General features: G+C 40.1%; 1 protein-coding gene across 3 annotated transcripts in view; it reads left to right on the forward strand.

Moving 5' to 3' along the window:
- Positions 1–19,932, forward strand: part of PCNX2 (pecanex 2) — a 151,585-nt gene that overhangs the window by 8,160 nt on the left and 123,493 nt on the right. For 2 of the 3 annotated variants that reach the window (XR_010997378.1, XM_068185061.1), the window contains exons 3-8: positions 740–854; positions 3,160–3,196; positions 4,063–5,352; positions 13,907–14,054; positions 14,223–14,368; positions 15,608–15,701. Coding sequence is in view for 2 of the 3 variants with exons in the window: in XM_068185061.1 (XP_068041162.1) it covers positions 740–854; positions 3,160–3,196; positions 4,063–5,352; positions 13,907–14,054; positions 14,223–14,368; positions 15,608–15,701 (1,830 nt within the window). In the remaining variant the exon portion in view is untranslated. Of the gene's footprint in view, positions 1–739; positions 855–1,591; positions 1,621–3,159; positions 3,197–4,062; positions 5,353–13,906; positions 14,055–14,222; positions 14,369–15,607; positions 15,702–19,932 lie in introns of those variants that run through there. The other variant, XM_068185062.1, reaches the window with a different exon arrangement.

Below are 19,932 nucleotides of genomic sequence, written 5' to 3' on the forward strand. Positions count from 1 at the left end.
TATAGGTTATTGATAGTAAACTTTGTCCAGAAATACCTGCTTATATACATGGAAAACCTAGTAGAACATATGTGTAAAAGGAGTTAGTGGATAGTTAATGTATCCACAAAGGAACTGATCAATAAATTGTCTTATAATATATGAAATTAGTAATGGTTGTATTTTTGCTTTGCCTAGACCAGAGCAAAAAGTTTTTCTGGTCTAACGATTGTATTAGTACTCTCCTTCTTGCATTTCAAGTAGGTGGTTATGGGAGATTTCCAGATAAACAGGCAATTAGATAAGGCTTACATACTCCAGGACTTACAAAGTAAAAACTGTGAAAGGAGTAGCTTTTGATTGTCATATGTCTAAGGAAAAACCCCAAATTGACCTTTGTGCCAATAAATCTGTTTGTGTGTTAGGCAGGCTAAATGGCACTATATAGGCATAGGGAGGTTGAAGAGATGTCATTGTATTTCTCGTAGCTCTACTTCTGAAGACACCATGATCATTTTACATTGAGGCGTTTTTATTCTTTTGGTTTTATCAAGTTGTCTTGGTGAGGAAGTGCAGAAAGGTGTTACAATATTTTTACAGTCCTGTGCTTTTATCATTGGAGGGGAAAGAAGTGCTGTTACTTCATTGTGCTGTGCTGCTTCTTCCCATTTTGTTCTCATTCGTGAGCTGTTTCCCAAAGCTCACTGTGATGCCCTGTGGTAAGAAGCATTGACTTATCTTTTGTGTGCTTCCCCTTCAGCAATAACTCGGGGGATCATGTCGTCAGTGAGACCAGCCAAAATGGCTCTACCCAGACAATTCCTGACAGTTCCAGAGTGCAGGCCCCCCACTCGCAGGACTCACCTGGAGCCACGGTTAGTATGTGCACTCCTCCAGCAGTGTCCTCACCTCCAGCAGTGCACACTCACCACACACGGTGTTGTGTTGCCAGGTGCTCATTGCTTGCAACACAGGCCTGCTCCAAGCAGGAAGGGTCATTCCATGCATCTACTGGGTATGCCACTGCTGCTTGTCAGCCTTGTCCTAAAGGTTTGAGCTTTGCAGAGCTGGAGCTATCATACATAATGCTGCACTTCTTAGGAGGGCTCTCTCTGCTCTGTAGATAGCAAGTGGCCTTTGTAAATCTTGCCAAGAGCAACTAGTTTTTTTGGGCTGCTTTGAGAGGAGGGAGAGGCTAATGAAATCGGCATTATTTTGTTGTCTCTGAAGGCATCTGCTCCTGTAGCATTAATAATTTGGTTTTGTGTAACTAGACTTATGCTTATAAAAGGAACCAAAACCATCTCTTCAGTATTTAAACGATGCATAAAAGCCATTTAAATCTAGGAGGTGTCAAGAGGAGGTTAAAAGTACATACATTTGCACTCAACACCATTGGCTGTGCTTAATAAATCAAAGGTATATGAAGTGATGAAGGTGATGTATGTAAATGTTATTAAAGAAAAAAAATAGGAAACACTCATGATAAGTTGAAGAAATGTTCAAAAAATTAAGAAACAGAATAACACTGTCTGTGTAATCTTAAGCTACTCCCCTTGCATACTGTGATAACATCTTTAATTATGTGATACCATGCTATTTTTTTCTACAGGACTCCTGCCTCAGTCAGTGCAGAGGATGGTTAGTGATTTCTGAATAAGTGGCTATTTGATACTTCATTCTGTCTTCATATTCCTCCACGCCCACCCTTTATTCCTATTTACTACAAATTATTCAAATCCTGATCTGAATCAGAACTATTTCTTCATTTCCTGGAGTGTTTTAACCTTTTTGTAGCATCTGTGTGATTCAGAGACATTAATAGTTCTTTTTGTTTGGTTGGTTTTTTTTATGAAGTAAAATATTTTTCACCTTGTTTCTGTCCTACTCTCCAGTATTCTGGTATTTGTCCATTCTGTAAACCTATGCCTCCTTGGGATCTCATCCTAGTCTCCCACTTCCAAACATGTCGGTTGGGTCTTGTCAAACCAAGTGTCCTGTTCTTGCTGCCAGGATACCACCATGAAATTTTAGAGAATAGTAATAATTTGCTCTTGATATTAATGCCTGTCAGTCAGAAGAGAGCCACAGTCATTTTTTTCAACTTTTTGTTCTTAATTGCACTTAGGCTGTTGAATTTAAACCCCTGAAGTATTCCTCTGGGGTGTTGTGTTTCGTTTTCAGCTCCCCAGTTAGTTTCCAGGCACATTGACCTGCTGATGAGAATCCCAGCAGAGACTAACAAGGTGATTGAGGAGCATGATGTATGAGGACAGGCAGATGGGATGTTTCAGCCTTTGTAAGGCTCAACTCTTTTGTAACCATACAAGTAGAGCTTAGTGCTGTCTTCAGTTTTCTAATAGTAAGCACGTGTAGCACACTCTTCTCAGAGGTGCCCAGTGGCAGGATAAGAACCAGTTGCAGCCATGGAAAGCTACAGTTAGATCAATTACATTTCATGTATTTTGTGTGGGGTTGTTTTGGTTTATGGTGGTTTGTGTGTTGTTTTTTTTTTTTTCCCTACCAAGTGAGTGGTCAAATACTGGATGAAGTTTTCCAGAGAAGTTGTGAAATCTCCTTCTTTGGAGATTTTCAAAGCTCTGTTGGAGATGACCCTGAGCTACCTGCTCAAACTGTACCTGCTTTGAGTGTGTGTGTATGGCAGAGGGGATTTGGACTAAATGACCTTCAAAGCTTTCTTGGAATCTAAACAATTTTATATTAATTTAATATCTCTGTTCTCTGGTTTTCCATTGAGAAATACTTAACCAATGCTGGAGGTCAAACTTTTCATTCTAGCGCTTTGGAAACACATAGCTGGAAAAGTGGAACAGATCTAATGTGGAACGTTCTATTCCTTAATGATTAAAAAAATATATCTGGATTAGGCAATTTTTTTTTTTAAAGAACATCTTGCTTTTCTTTCCCCTCCCCCAAATCACACACAATTTCAGTGATGCAATTTGGAGCATGATTGTTCTGTAACCATCTCCCTCACCCACCCCTTGCATTTTGTGCAAGGTACATGTTCAAATTCCAGTGATTTTAAGCAGCTTACCAGTGCTGTCATTAACCTTTGATTAGGTAGCTATTGATAGCTACATTGATAGACCTTTTTTTCCCCAACAGAATTTAATAAATGACCATGTTAATCTTGTGTGTTTCTTTTCATTTTTTTAGGACCTGCCAACACGGGAAACTATTGAAGATCTTAGAGGTATTTGGACCGCTTTATAAATCCCCTAAACTGTTGCTTGGCACAAAAAGTAATGGCACAGGGGACCCCATGGCAGGTTCTGTTGTGCCTCCTATTAGGATCTGAGTTGAAGAGCCAGAACTAAATTTCAAGGGTATTCTAACAGACTAAGCTTTCTCTACTGTCATCCAAGCTGTTTGGGATGCAGCCTTTTGAGGGGTGTGCAAATAGCTCTCCCCATTTTGATTCAGGGAGATGAAAGAGCCTTGCCTCACATTCTTAGGAAGCTCTGAGCTTCTGTAAAGCATTAAATTAGTAAGCTAACACTTGGATTGCATCTTAGAACCCTTGAACATGTGGCTGTAAATTTCTGTTGTGGCTGTCAACCTTTAGCTCTGTGTTGTATATTCCAGTACACCTTACTTTACCTACATTTCCAGTGCTTGAGATGTCTTAATATTTTACATCTTATTTTGTTTTTGTTAAGGCTGATCACTATATCCTGTGTGACCATTTAGGAATTGCAGAAAGTGATGTAGCAAACCTGCAGCATTGGCTTATTCTTTTTTTCACCTCTCCCTATGTGGGGATAGTTCTGTAAAACATTTTGATTTTGAAACTAGCTGTTTCTTCAGCTATTTTGACTACTTAAATAGACACGCTGCTACGCTTGTCCTGACTTGGAAGGGGTCTATCTTGCTTTTGTAGTATTTCATATGTAGCTACCAAAAAAAAAAAAAGCCCTCTTTGCTTTAGAACTGTTTTAATCAGCTGCATCATCTGTGCTTCCTTTGTTCTGCTCTTGATCAGGTTTTGCTGGTTAAAGATCATACTTTAATAATGCTTAGTGTTCATGTGAGACCTAATGTCCAAATGTTTTTTCCTAGGTGTTATGGTACTAGAAGATCAGACTACACCACCAGCTTCATCTACCTCACCCTGTATCAAAGCAGATACATTACCTGTTTCTGCAACCTCTGGTTCAGTTGCCAGCTCATCAGCAATAGCAAGAAAACCAGCTGCTATGGAAACATTTCCTGGTGATGGAGTAAATCAAAAAGGATTTAATGGACGGCCTTGTGGCCACTATGGATCCCAAGATATTCTTGTGGACAGAGACGTAGCTAAAAACTTCTCCAATATTTCTTCATCACAAGGTGATATTTTAAGGACTGGAGTTTCTTCAGAGCCATGGGACAGTGAAAATTCAGTTATTTCAGACCATTTAAGTAATCCTAAAAGCTACAAAAGAGAGAAATTGCCAGATGGATCACCACAGACAGGCTTTACCAATAACTGCCCACAGTGCAATGCTATTGCAACCAAAGAGCACGAGCACATGGAAAGTTCTTGCAATGCTGGTAATAGCCATGAGGACCTTGATTGCTCAGACAGTGAGACTGCTGTTGCAGTTGTGGACAATTCTCTTCCCGGAGACCAGCTGTGTGAGCCCATTAAAATTGTCATCACAATGAGTACTACACCAAACACCACCCTTAGTGACCTACCGGGCTCTGTCCATTTACAGGCCCTGGAAAGTGAGAGGACAAGCTCAGCCCTTGACTCTGGTGTAGTTAGAGCAGGCTGGTCAAGTCAGCAAACTAATGAACAGCTCAGAATCCCTGTTATCACGTTTGACCTGTCTGATGACAGTAAAGCTAAGCCTTGCTCAGAAGTTAGTGAAAGTGATAGAACTCCAGAAATGTTGAGACCAGAGCTGTCATCCAACCAATGCTCTGGCTATGAATCGGGTGATGCAGTAAAGGAGCTCAGCAACCCAGCAAATTCACCTCTTGAAACTAACACTTGTTCAGATCCAAATCAGGAAAATGCTTTGGAAAATGTCCAGACTGTGGATTTAAGTTCCAAGGAAGACTTGCATAACCTAGATCCGCAGTCCTGCAGAACTGCTCATGAAAAGAGGCACATGCGGGTGTTGAGTGTAGACAGTGGGACAGATGTGCTTTTAAGTAAGAATTTCGTGGAGGTATCTGATAAAGAAAAGACCTTACCAACCTCTAAATCAGATCTAGAAGCTAAAGAAGGTCAGATGCCCAACGAATCTAACTTTCTAGAATTTGTCTCCCTCTTGGAATCCATTAATACCTCAAAGATGAAGACACCTAATCAATCCACTGTCAAAACAGAGACAACAAAGGAAAATGGCCTTGTTGGAGGTATTATGCATGGATTACAATTCTTTTGGAATAAAGATGTTGTGAAGAGTTTGATTACTTAGAGCAGCTTAGCTGGATATCTGCAGTAAGGCAAATTCCCAGAGAAAGACTGGTTTTGCTAATAGAGCCAGGGTAGGGCTGGACTTGGTGGGACAAAGTGGTATTAATGAAAGTGTGTGATAGTGTCAGCTGCACTTTTAAAATACTTTTATCTTCTTGAAGAAAACTGTTTTTCTTCTTCTAGGAAACTAGTGATAAGCTTAGTATCCATTATGTATTTAGTATTCTGTACTAAAATAGTGTGCCTGGATTGTTGGAGTGCCAGAAGTGTGCAAAAATGTGTGTAGCTATAGCATTACACCTGCCCTTGCACATCTTACCAGGTGCATGTTGAGGAGTTGTCTGTGTGCCTCAAAGTATGAAAGCTGGAATTGTCCCTGGAGATGGTTCAACTTTTAGCTAATGTGTGCACACACACATATATTTCTAAATTTCCTGAATGGTTGTGGGTTGGCTTATAATTAAAAAAAAAAGGTAAAAATTCTCAATGGGGAAGAGTTTTGATTTTCAGTCACTTTAAAATATTTGCGTTTTAAGGATGGAAGTATGGCTGTTTTCAGTGAAAGCCCCCAGTGTTTTAATGAAAAATAGTATATTCCTGTGCATGTTTCCATTTAATCAAGAGGGCTTTTATTTAGAACAAAATCAGTCACCTAACTTAAAAATCGATATGCAGTACAATTTATAGCTCTTGTATAGAAATTTCTGGTTTTTATCAGCATTGTCATTGCTGTCACTGAACTCTGTGACCCTTTTCTGTTGGGAAGGACTATTGTTTGTAATGTCTCTAGCAGCCCTCCAGCAAAATTAGTAGGGCCATGTAATGAGGATGTGAGATACAGTGCAGTGAAGGCAGATGCAATCTCGGGGTACTTCCCCAAGTGATCAGCACAATTGTTTTAGAAGATCTGAGTCAAAGTGAAATAAGGCAATCTGTATCTTCCCCTTCTCCAAAATGTTCGGTTTACTTAAGATCCTATAATAAGCTGTTTTAAGAAAGCCAAAGAGGATGCAGTCTCAATATTAGTTTGCATGGAAGGTAAGAAACTTGATGGTACCCTAGAAGAGCAGCTTGGCCCTCCTGTTTTGTCTGCTTTGCCCTGTTCCACCAGCTTGCTCCTGCAAAAACCTTCCATTACATGAAAAATGCCCAACTGACTTGGAAGGTTTTTAAAACTATTGTGGAATGTGTGCTTTTATCTTGTTAAAAAAAAAGTAGATTTATCTTTTCAGTGGGTCATTTTCTTTTAGATTCCATTTACCTTTCACTCTGTCTTTCTCTAAGTCTGTCCTATCCAATGTATTACACCCCATCTCATTCCATCTTTCACCTGGGTTCATTTTTGCTTCCACTTTTTCTAGTTCTGTGCCTTTCCTTTCTCAGTTTAGGCACTCCCCTCCTGTGCCACCTCCTTATTTGTCTTACTCTTCATATTGGCACACTCTCTTCTTTCCTTCTTATGAAGGAATTGAGAGCAGGGTAAGTGCAGGAGAAGTGAATTTTGCTTTTCCTAGACCTGCTGCCTCTCTTCTGGGTTATCTTACCCATCTCTCCCGCCTTCTCAGGCTGTTTATTCTTCACTGCAGTTTCTGTCCTTCTCTGTCGAGTTTATCAGCCTGCCCTGCTGGCTCCAGTCTGTGCTCTGGTTGCCCAAGACAAGTGCTGAGCAAGCCCTGCTTCTCACCTGAGCCTGCTGAGCCCTGCTGGATTCCTGGGGTGCAGTCACCTGCCTGCGCAGCAGCACGCAGCAATGTGAGGGGTGCAGCAAGCCGATTGTGATTTTTTTTTTTTTTTTTTTTTTTCTGATCCTCAGCCAGAAAAAGGAGTGTTTACCCAATAATTGTACTTCTGAGTGATGTGACTTAGCTTGAAAATAGAATTTTAGAGGTAAATTTAAATGAAAATTAAAAAAAGAGAAAGTGCAGCTAATCTATAAAGGCCTTTCAGATAAGTACACTCAGGTAATATGAACAGTCAAGGTTGCTGCATGAAAGAAAGCAGTGAGTGATCAGAGTAAGTCAGACTCGGATTCCACAGTGAAAACAAAACCCAACCCCCAACCCCAAAACTTACTAATGTGTGTGTTGTTATTGTGCTTTAGATCTAGTTAACAAGATTCTTAATGAGGGAAGAGAAGAATTCTACTCTTCCCTCAAACCAAACTCTCATTTAGTGACTTGAACTGAATTTCATAGAACCATAGAATGGTTTTGTTTGGAAGAGACCTTAAACATCATCCAATTCCAAACCCTTGCCATGGACAGGGACACCTTGCACTAGGTCAGGATGCTCAAAGCCCCATCCAACCTGGCCTTGAACACTTCTACAGATGGTAGATCTGCATCTGGTCTGGGCAACCTGTTTTGGTGCCTCAACACCCTCAGAGTAAAAACTTTCTTTCTAATATCTATTCTAAATCTTCTTATTTTCTGAAGTCTGTATTTTTGTGAGATAGTGAAGTTGAGCTGCATACATGTGTAATTGTCTCCGTTTGCATTGTGGGCTCAGCAAGTATCATCCAGAAACAGTCAAGGGACTGGAAAGAGGGTGCCCTGCAGGAGCAGGGATGGCAGCTGTGGATTCTGCACCTTGAACTGGTGCTGTGGGAAAAAGGAGATTCAGTCTGAACTCCTTGAGCTTGGGAGAGGTAGTTCAAAGGCAGTTATTTTTAAGAGCAAGTAGGCTTTGTTTTCCAGCCTAGTCAGAATGTGCTGTTTGTTGAAATAAATTACCGTCATTACTGGCAGCTTCCCCTATGCAATACTGAATTTTAGGAATGAGAGCCTTTAATTTGTTTACAGCCTTGCAATTGCAAATATGCTTTAATAATATAGTATCTTGGAACAGATCTGAATAAACATTATTCCCACATTAGAGTGGTTGTTAAGTGTGTGTGTGGGAATACAGAGTCAAGCTATGTACCAGTTGTTTTGAGGGAGGAGGTTGGTTCTGTTTGGTTTTTGTTCTTTTAACCTTGCACACTGTCTAATTGGCAAAAGTTAGCAATATATGTCTGGTCCAAATGAGCATGAAATGCACCCCAGAAAGATTTTTATTAGGCAATGTGAAAAACTTGGCAAATTCCTGGAAAGCTGGATATTCAGAGCTGTGCGAAAGAAAGCTGATATTTTGCATAATTTGTGGAAGGTGGAGAAGTGTGCTCATCAGAGCAGTCTGGCAAGTGAGTGTATGTCATGGATGGGTCTTTGTTATGGGTGGTCCCGCGCAGAACTTGGGTGTTCTGTGGAAATAGAAGAGTTATCATCCCGACCGCATAACCCTTTGCCAGTAGACAGCTTGGTAAAATGCAGTACAAGAAAATTAAAGCCTTTCTTTACACTTCTAAGGGTGCCAGATTTAACTTGTTAAAATACAGGATATAAAAGCTCTAAGAGCTATTCTATAGCCACTCCACTTCTAGATTGTGAGAAAATACCACTGACACTGTTGCTTTAACTGACTGTCAGACCAGTGTCCTTTCAGTTTTGAATCACACTTATACCACCCACATGATGAAAGTGTGTTGTAGGGCAACTGCAAAATTTTTTTCAGTTTTCTAGAGGTGTAAGAAAACCTGGGTTTACTGGCTGCTTTGTGTCCCTCTGATGTGTCTTGAACCAAGTAAGAGCAGTTGTGCATCACTTACGCAGGGCAAAGCCTCCTGTAGGTCCCCTTTGGCACAGCTGGCTTGTAATCTAGAACAGGCAGTATTATCACCCAGGGAGCAAAGCCTGCCGTGGGAGTGGTGGGGACTGGCACAGGAGAAACTAAACCAGGGCTGCATGGCCCGAATTTAGATGTTTTGCAGGCTCTTTTTAGAAAAGGTACTCATCATTCTGGGCAGTGCACAAACCACAACCTCGAGTGAGTTGTTCTGGATCCCAAGCAATTACCCTTCTCCTATAAAAAAACTAAAACATACTCCTGTGGGTATTTTTAGACTATTTTTTTTCCCTGGTATGTGGGAAATAGGACTATCACATGCCATATAGTCAGGGGGAAGAGGGATCTTGTGCTTTGAGTCACTGGTGCAGTTGACAGTCATAGTGGGAAGTGACAGCAGGTGATTTTGCTGGCAGGTGGGTAGCACCTAGAAAATAAAGCCCTGCCTTTATTGTGCTAGCTCATCTCTTGGAGCAGCTGTGTATCACCACTAACTCTTGTGCCAGAGAGGGGCTACATGGCATGTGATGTACCTCTTTGGATATGGAGGAGCCTGGTTCCATTCTCTGACTCTGATGCTCAATGTGTAAGGCTTGACAGGCTAAAATTTTAAAATTTCAGTCTTTAAGTTGGAGAGATAGTAGTATGTATGATGACAAGTCTGATATCTGCAAAAAATATGTTATTTCAGAGGTCTGTATTCTGATGTAATTGGTAGGTATAATGATTAGGGTACTAATTCCTAGCTCTGCTGCTGACACAGGAGATTGTTTCAAGCAAGTCACTTCCTGTAGCAGGTACCATGCCTATTGCTAGTTTTTCCTGTTGCTTCAGGATTAATGTGGCAATCCTCATTAATGGATAATGCCATGTGCTGCTTCAGTGTCCATGCTGAACTCTTGTAGCAATTATTGGATGATGTGGTATTCCCTGGGCACTCCCATTATTTGGTGGATGACCAGCTTAAATGTCAGTTTTTTCTTTTAATGTATTTGTGGCATAATAGGCAAATTTGGGTTGAGAAGAAAGTGCATAAGCTAGATGTTTCTGCTAAAGCAGTTGGTGAAGAAAGGATTAGGGAAGTTCTTAGGATTTATAATCCACATATATGAATGGCACAGTTCAGCTTGTAGAACTTTGGTTTCATGCTGGTACTAACAAAAGCATAGAGCGATTTGAAATAATTTCTTTGTGGCTGAACAGGCAGCAAATATATTTTAAAGTGAAAATTTCTATTTAGGAGCATAATGTTGAAGAAAGAAGATTCTGTAGAAAAGCAATTAATGAACAGAAGAGAGACAAGCTTAATTAGCTTAATTCTGCTTGCCCAGGTTTCAAACCAGATGGTATTTGAAATTATGACAGCGGTGGCATTTTGTTTTACAGGAGTGAGCTATGAAGGCTGGGATAGGGATATGTAAATAAAAGCTGAGGAAGAAGGTTTGGAAGACTCCAGTAAGGGGCCACAAATAGTAAGAATGTTTTTGAGGAAAGTTACAGAGCAATACAATTTAATTCTAATTACCTAATAATAAGGCAGCTTTAAGGTTGAGATACACTGATAGTTGGTTGTCATGATTACTGTATCAAAGAATTAAAGAATGGTTTAGATTGGAAGGGACCTTAATAAATATCATCTAGTTCCAACACCCCCCCCACCCTTCTCGCTGGGCAGGGATGCCTTTCACTAGACCAGGTTGCTCAGAGGCCCATCCAACCTGGCCTTGAACACTTCCAGGAATGAGGCATCTATAACTTCTCAGGGCAAGCTGTACCAGTTCCTCACCACCCTCACAGTGAAGATTTCCTTTCAAATATCCAATCTAAACTTCCCCTCTTCCAGTGGAAAGACATTCCTCCTTGTTCTATCATTACACACTCTTGTAAACAAGTCCCTCTTCATTTTTCTTGTGGTCTCTCTTCAGGTACCAAAAGGCTGCAATTAGGTCTGCCTGGAGCTTTCTCTAGGCTGAAATCTCAGCCAACTCTCCCACCCTTTCTTTGCAGGAGAGAGGTTCCATCCCTCTGATCATCTTGGTGGCCCTTCTCTGGGCTCACTGTATTAACATATGTACAAAGGCTGTTTCATTTTAGCTGTAAAATTGTTCACAGCCTCCTCCTAGAGTAGAACAAGGGTTTGTCTATAAAGATGATCTGGGATGCTTCGAATCTGTTCTACAAGTGAAAAAGTTACACGGAAAAAGAAAGTATGGTACTGTAACTGCTTTTAAGTTGGGAGCTTATTTGTCAGCACTGGGATGATATACTTGTAAGTAATGTTGATATGCTGTTAAAAGTTGTTAGTGCAGAAAAACTGTTTACTGAAAGTATCTTATGTATGGGACCTGTATGAATTGTTCCTTTTCATAAGTATTTTACCACGGTAACTTAAGCTTGTGTCTTGTGTTCTGTCAAAATATGAAAACGGTGTACAGACCAAAACCTGGCTGTTTATGCAGGACTATTCTGAATCACCCTGCCCCAAGACTGATTTAGCCATGAGTTCTGATACTTACACCTCACATGTCTGAGTCATGTGGCATATAATTTCCAGATAAATTATGTGGTTATTGCAGAGCTTAGGTCTGATCTTGATACTACTGTGAGCCCAGCCATGCATGAGCCGGAGACGTGTGGAGCAGTGGATAAGGGTAAATGACACAGGGAAAAGTGCAAGTACACTGCCATGTCGTCCTCTTTAGTCTGCTCTTGCACTTGGGAAAGGTTTTTCCTGGTGTTTGAGCTTTGCCAGCACAATTTCCATGCAGGGAGCGTTTGGTGACGTAGAGCCGATTGCGTACTCTGGCAGGGCACTCCTAGTCTAGACACCTCTATCTTCATTTAAATACTGAAGGTGTAAGTCACCTGGAAGAAGATGAGTAATAATCTTGAAAACCAGTCACAAAGCCATCATGGCCCACTTTTCCAGTGCTGGAAGTACTCATCACCATGGTATTGTCTGATTGGCAAATAAAGCCTGTAAGAAGCAGTATGTTTAGGGTTTTGTTATTATGACTCTTTACCACAGTAGGAAAAAGAAGTCTGCAAGGCTTGTGGTTTGGAATGGAAAAGTGAGAAGCATATTCTGAAACCACTAGATAATCAGATTTAAAAAAAAATTTAATTGTTCCAGCCCTAAAGCTGGTTTGGGGCACTATGGGACCAATTAGGTTATTTAAACCACAGTTTCTGATCTCTATCAATTATTCTTACAGCTTGAACAGCCCAAGCCGTTAGGAAGGTCATTTTGATTAGGTATCTGTGGCTCCATCACCACCCACAGGTATGGTTACATCATTAAGGGGGTGCTTCAGTAATGACACAGTTTCTGCTTAAACTGGAGTTTAAGTGTTTAAGTCTTTAACTAGGAGAGGGAGAAATTATTGTCTCTTCCCCTAAATGCCTTCCCCCCTGCCCCTAGATAGAATAAAATAGACCTGGGAGACCTATTGAATTTTGCCTCCATGCACAACAAAGTATTTCCCTACACCCAACTTGTGCTCGTTTCATTGTTTTTTTAGCACAGGCACTAGGGTGTAAGGGGGCTTTGTCCTGTGAGTCGAAACTGCTATAGAGGTGTTTTAGCTCATGAAGGTGGGTTTGTTTATAGAAATAATGTGTTGGTCAATCAGCTGATGCAGTTGGAGGAAAACAAGACAGATGATCTGAAAGGTCTGCATATGCAAAAGCTTGTTTAATTTTTCAGTTTTATCAGCTGACCTTTTAAAAGGTAAAACATCTCTTTATAAGCATTCATTCTGTTTTATCCTTAGACCAAATTAGATATGACACCACTGTTTCATGACTGGTGATTCTTACAGGTTAGGATGGTAATTATATTGATGAGGTATGGAATTTTCAGTGGGGCAAAATTTTTGTGGTTTATTCCTTGATCTGAGGTGTTTAAACAGCAGGTATTGCAAGAAGTCTGAGTAAGTATGTTTCAATACACTTTGCTTGGTGCAAAAAGCTATAGGACTTAGTAAGGCATATCCAACAAGCACCCCTTTTTTCCATTTAAAGCATTTAATTGCACAACTGCACAGGGTGCTGATGAAATCATTGTCTTAGTTGCACTTGAAAACCCTAACAGGTAATTGTTTTGGTTTATAAACAAAATGCAGTTGAAAAATGTTTCACTATTCACTACAAGTATGTTGTACACATACATATATGAAAAAAATGACATGCATGTGTGGAGAGGCAATATAATTGTACTCAAAGTAGTAGAAATTGGACAAATACTTCATGTGTATTTTTAAATCTATAGTTCTGTATTTTCCAAGCATAGGCTAATCTGCTGTGAAATTGTTTTGCCAGTTTGCCCTTCGTCCTGCACCAGGTGTGTGGCCAGTGGGAAAGAGAGATTAGGCACCTTTCTGCTTTCCTGTCCAAGAGCTCTATTTCCTTTGAAGGTGCTGCTTTCCCTTCTGTAAAGGGGAATGGGCCAGTGCTTCTGCTTTTCCACTGCCAGCGTACACAGCTTGGGAACAAATTACAGCCCCCAGGGAAGCAGCCTCTTACCATTCTAAATTAGGAAGATATTGTTTCCCTCTGAAACAATAGGAGAAGCAAAGCAGAAATTCTCTCGTTTGTCCTCTACTTAACACAGTGTGTTCTTGAAACAGCCCATTCATAAGGGTCAGAGTACCTCCTCATCCAGATTTGTGGTTGTATTGTTTTACGTAATGGTAGTGCTTTCCATAAAACTAGCAAATACTGCAGTGTTTTAGATTTTCATTTTTAGATGCTCTTGTTCAGTAGTTTACGAATGAAACTCTCGAAAGCTGTCTGTGGAGAGTGGCTCTACTTCACTGCCCTGTTTTCCAGATAGCCAGATGACGGAGAGAAAAGAAGAAATGGTGGGAACAGAAAAGCACTGTGAGCAACTTCCTAAACAGGAAAGATCAGATGTACAAAGCCAAGATCGTGCTAGTACTAGTCCGGTGCTACCAGAGTCTGCCAAATTTGCAGCACTGTAAGGCCAGTTTACTTTACAGTTTTGTACTTCAAAGATATGATGTAAGCTGTTATGTTTCACTGAGTAGAAATGACATAAACTTTTAATTAACCTCTCTTTCTTTTTGTTTTATTGAGAACAAGAAAAAAGTTCCTCATAGTAGTTTTGAAACATTTTTGTGTCAAGTTACCAGGGCAGCAGGCAAAGGCAGATAATCTACCGAGTAACTTCTCAGCAAGACAGTTCTGTCTTGCAAGTAATAAGTGGACCTGAGGCGTCTGTGCAAGATGAGCTCTCCGTGGATGCCATGCACGTGTTCATAGATGAAAATGGTGAGTTTATCTAGTTGGGATAATTGCAATGCATGAGGAAATTTCTAAACACTTCAGATGTCCTGGAAGACTATTTCCTTTGTCTGTTACCGGTTGCATGTTTTCCTGTGTGTGTGGAAAAAAAAGGACTTGGTAATTTAAAGTCAGATGAGCAATAAAGAGAGTTTTCCAGATCCACCAATGACCATCACAGACCTGAGCCTTACACAGTGCCTGAAGTTTATCTTGCAAACATCATCCTCAAAAGATGCTGGCTAGGCCAGAAGACAACTTCTGTCCCATCAGAAGAACCCCTGGTGTTTTCTGCCTTACTAGAGGTTTTGCACTGACCTGGCTGGGCAAAATATGACTCCTCTTTACAGTTTTGTTCTTCAGCTGGCTCAGACTGACCTCTTGGTATGGTGGTGCTTGTTGTCATTTGGAGTTGTGATCTACTACTCCTTTAAAGAAAATTAATGAGTGACCTAGTCTTGCCCCCCGCATATAGTTGGGATCACACTGCTCTGAAGCTGTTCTTGGAGTCTGAAGCTGTAGAATGGGTTTGAGCCTTGTTTAGTGCCCTGTGAGGTACTGACTCATACCTCTGAAAGACAGCTGTCCCAAAAGCCCTGTTTCCTTTAAAGTTACCTTCCAAACCAGCATGGAGTGCGTGCTCATGATAATGGGTCTGTGACCCTGGAGATACTTTGATTTTCTTCGTGTTCCTCCTGACTCTGCTGGCAGCCTATAGCCGCAGCTGTGCTGTGCCCAGAAGGGCAGCAGCTGCCAGTGGGGCAGGTGATGCAGCCTCTGGGTCAGCCAGCACCCACCCTTGGCTTTATGCTCTCTCTGCAAACAGGGAGGAGCTGTGGCTGCACTTGTAGGAGAACGTTTTGCTGCTGTGGCTGCACTTGTAGGAGAACGTTTTGCTGCTTTGTACTTCCTGACATCACCTTTGTGAATTGAAAGAGGGAAATGTGATTTCACATTTTATGGTGAACTCTACAAATTGATGTGCTTTGTGTTTAATTTACATGCCTTTTAAATTTTCACTGTGACTTCTGTGTTTCGATTTTTCTCAGGTTTTCAGTTGTTCAAATGTTAATTTGCTTTCTGAAATCTAAAATGACCCTAATGCACAGACTGAAAAATACATATTTATAAATGTGCCTGACATAGAATGTGTATTTTATAAATTTTTTGTGTACACAAATGATTGCATCACTGAACTGACATTTTTTCCCTCTGTATTTTCTAAAGGAGAAATCAGATCCTGCTATTTAAAAGCTGGCTGTCAGAAGGAAGGAAATTTTAGACATCAGCTATCAAATTGTGATTGTATGTCAAATGCTCAGTAAGTAAGCCCTTATTTTTAGAAACGTTGAAAGTTTTAATTGCTGGAAACAATGAAACTGTAGCTGTAAAAGATGCATATGAAGGGGAATAGTGGTGAATAAATGTGCTAACCTTTTCTAGAGAAGTCAAAGTGGAAAATTTTTTTTTGCTTTCTGCTAAAACACTGACAGCTTTATAAGAATATAGGAAAGAAAAAGTGAAAATGAAAATCAGAACTATGCACTTGGCTTTATTTATTTTCTGGGAATAGCCAAAGTCAAATGTAGCTATTATAAATGAAATTCTAAACAAAGTAAGTGGGACTGTCCTACCAACCTTGTCTTGTTTGCTTCCCATACCTGTTGCATTCTTTACAGATTTTTAGTGCTGTGTCTGTATCAGTCATTGACCTGTGGATTCTAGCAGCAGAGCCTTTCCGCTTGCATTAAATCTCTAATGGTAATTTGCTGCTGCAAAGATGAGCTGATCCAAACAATTTTCTTTTTTTGAAATTTCTTTTTTTGTATATTTCCATATAAATCCTGTATTTGTTACTATGGTTTCCACACTCTTCCATGTAATCTGTTGTTTGCATATCTGTAAAAAGAATTGTAGCTATTCGTAAGTATTTCAATGAAATAATTTTTGTTTTCATACTATTTTACAGAATTTGGAGAAGTCGAGGTAGGGAGTGAGAATTGCCTTTTTTTTAATAGCAAGCAAATATTATTCTTCAAGTGTTTGGTTTCAGTGGAGGTTTTTAAAAAACTTTGGACCATGTTAAAAACCGCTTTAGCATTTTAGATAGAATGCTAGTATGAGAGACATGAGAATAATACTTTTATTTGTCAGTGGGCAAAGAATAAAAAATAAGAAAAAATAGAATAGTAGAAATAATCTGTTTTGAGCAAAATAGACCCCCCCTCACCCCGCCACCATCCTGGTGGAGTTCAGTTTTGACCTAAAAAATCAAACATTTTACTTGGATTCTATTTATTTCTTGCAACTTTCTTTGTTTCACCTTGCACAGAGCACTCTTCTGCTCCCTCTTACTCTAACTATGAATTTGAATCTGTCCTAAATTCAGAAATAGTTTTCTGTCCCCTGACTTTTTTTTATCAAAGAAGGACCTTCTTTGATAAAGAAGGAAAGTCCTTCTTTATCAAAGAAGGAAAGTTCAGATATTCATTACAGGCATTTACATGCATGTAATTTCTTAAGATGAGCACCTTTGCTGGAAGTCTCAGAGTAAAGTGATAGTTCAGACCAGGGAATGAAACAGACCAGCAAATAGGAGTGGGTTCCCAAGACTGTTTCTTTGTGGGAGTCAATGGGAAAACACGAACATGAGCTTTTCCAAGAAGAGAGCAGCATGAAGGAACGTGCAAAGCAGAAGTTAATATGAAAAATGAGGAAAGGGGACAAAGAAGCTTGAAGTATGCTTAAGCTGTTTTTTTCAGGGGCAGTTTGTAATGTCTAGGCCAGAGAGATTAGTGAGAGCTGTTTGTTCAGTGGGCGGTTTCTACCATCTGTGAGTAGACTGAAGTGCAGGAAGGAAGGAGTTTTTGTATTTTCTTCAGGTGTTCACTATCAAGTAGTTTTGTATTTAGACAATGTGGAGCACTTACAGCATATAGAAAATGGAAGTGCAAACCTGCTTTAAGGACAATACAGGAATGATGCATCTTTCCCTCTCCTCTGTCCCCACCTGCAGGCTTGCTCATCAGCTGTGTCATGTTAGTTTCTTTTTTGCTTTTTAAAGATAAATCAATAATCAGTGAAGGAAAGGCTATTATTGAAGAAAAAGGCAAATAGGATTAAAAAAAAAAAAGCACGAGGTGCAATCAACAAGTGCTTCACTTAATCTCTTCTGTGTGTCTGTCTGGAGAGGGTCCTTAACAAAAACTATTGCATTGAGGGTGGGCCCTCTCTGGAGATGTTCATCGTAAGAGTAGTCCATACCAACAGGAGATGATGCTGTTATGGAAGGATATTAGAAAAGAGACACAGAAAGCACCTCTGAGATGAACATGACTAATCTACCAGCCCATGAAAAAGTTAACTAAGGAGAAGACAATGATTTTGACAGTACAGCTTCATGAGCAATTGAAATGGTGCAGAAACATGCAATAGCTTTGGCCTGTTGTCTGAATTCTTAAATGAGACATCCAAATTAGATTTCATGTGTCAGGAGATGCAGGACAAAACTAATGCCTAGCCAAAAGAGGTGTCATCCTCCTTTCATAGGAGTGGGTGGATTTTGGTCTCATGGAGCTCATATTTCAGAAATTAGAATAAGCACAAACAGCAATAAAAAGGTTTGCAGTAGATATATATGAGCTCTTAAAACACTTACCACCAATCATGCTTGCTTTATACTATTAAGATTAAGCAGCTCCTAAAGGGAAAAGATCAAACTGAGTTGAGCAAGTGGAGTAACCATGTGGATTTGAATGGACTGTGCCCTGATGTGCTTCTTTATGAGGAGAATTGACCCAGGACAAGAGGTCTCTTGCTTTGTGGGAATTGATGGGAGAGGCAGCAGACCTGTTGCTGGTGTCTAGGAGCTGTGATGCTTCTGGGATGCTGCAGTTGTGAAAGGGGAAGGAATTTTGACTGGAGAGGGTATTAACTGTGGCTGGTTTGTCAAGAGTAAAGTAATTGCCTTATGAATTGGCCATAGGTAACTATCTTTTAACAGTGTTATGCAAAACTGAAGTAGATGTTTAAATATTACTCAAAAAAGTTCTAAACTTTAGGGCAAACTAATTAATGTTTTATGATCTTCAATTCAAATTCTGACTTTCTATTTCTGTCTACTGAGTCCTACTATTGTCTTCTCTGTTTGTAGGCTTAAGCATTTCACATCAGATTATTAGGAACTGAAATTAAAGTAGTATTCCTATGGCCCATTTTATCTTCTTGGCATAACATCTGAAATTAATCTCTCACAAATAATTCACTGTCACAGAAGTGAGGATGTGTTAGGTTTTATTTTTCTTCTTTGTTTTTGTGTGCTTCCTGCTTTTCATTTGCTTGGGAAAGGCTGGATGTATAACAGTGGATTGCAATGTGCCAGAGAAAGCAGATGTCCAAATCTGAAGGAGTCTGTGATTTCTTCCTTCAGACACTCCTTGACATTACAGGCAATACTGTTAAAGGGGATAGACTTTGTCTTGTCACCTCTTTTTGATTTTGCAGTGTTATGAGATGTTCTTTGGAGTATTCTCAAGTTTATAAATATTAATATATATTCCATCAGTTTCTACTTATTTTCTTTGTTTGGTTTTGGTTTTTTAGCTTTATTGTTGGCTTTTTCAACTATAGTAGTTGTTCCTAATATTACCTGGACCTACAGTCTTTGTCCTGGAAAATTTTCAGAGCTTCTTAAATGTAATATGAGCACTTCCAAAACTTTGCCTTAATTCTATTAAAGATTAGTGAAAATCAGAATTTTTTCAGATTGTTTTTGGTCTTGGTTCTTGCCAAATTGTCTCTCACTTGTCTAGCAGTCTAACTTTTAAAATATTTGAAGACCTAGCCAAGTTAAATCTTGAGGAGGTTTATATGTTGTAATTATCACCAAAAGCAGGTAATTCCTTTTCCATCATAATCTCCACTTTGATGGGTGATTCTTGTCACTGAGTTTGGTAAATTATTTAAACATTGGCAGGACTGATCAAGTCCCCAGTTATCGTCAGTGTAATTACCCTGACCCCACTTTTGTCTGTTGGCTTGCCAACAGCACCTCTTGCCAGCAGTCCCAGTGGAATGGGCTCCCTGCTGAGCTAATTGCATCTAAATTTGATGCTCCCATTACTCTGCCAATTTCACCTGTAGCCATAAATTGCTTTGTGACAAAAAGTATAAACTCTATTCCCAGCTCATGGATTACGTTAGAAATTAGTACAAAAAGACCATTTGAACCAATTCTGAAGTGAGTCACCAAGACATGTGGTGGAGCCTGGCTTTCTTGGAGGTGCACAGAACACCTGCTTGCCCCGAGTCTTGGTGCGACAAAGCCATCATTCCAAACATCCTCCTTTCCTCCTTCTTCACCTAGATTTATATGCTGTGTGCCATATTGTAGGGAATGTCCCTTTGGTCAGGTGGGGTCAGCTATCCTGGCTTTGTCTCCTCTCAGCTGCTTCTGCACCCCCAGCCTCCCCACTGATAGGGTGCTGTGAGGAGCAGAGAAAGGCCCTGGGGCTCTGTGTGAGGGCTGCTCAGAAACAGCTAAAGCATACCTG

This window comes from Anomalospiza imberbis, chromosome 3 (assembly GCF_031753505.1).
Source record: "Anomalospiza imberbis isolate Cuckoo-Finch-1a 21T00152 chromosome 3, ASM3175350v1, whole genome shotgun sequence".
In the NCBI taxonomy this organism is placed as follows: domain Eukaryota; kingdom Metazoa; phylum Chordata; class Aves; order Passeriformes; family Viduidae; genus Anomalospiza; species Anomalospiza imberbis.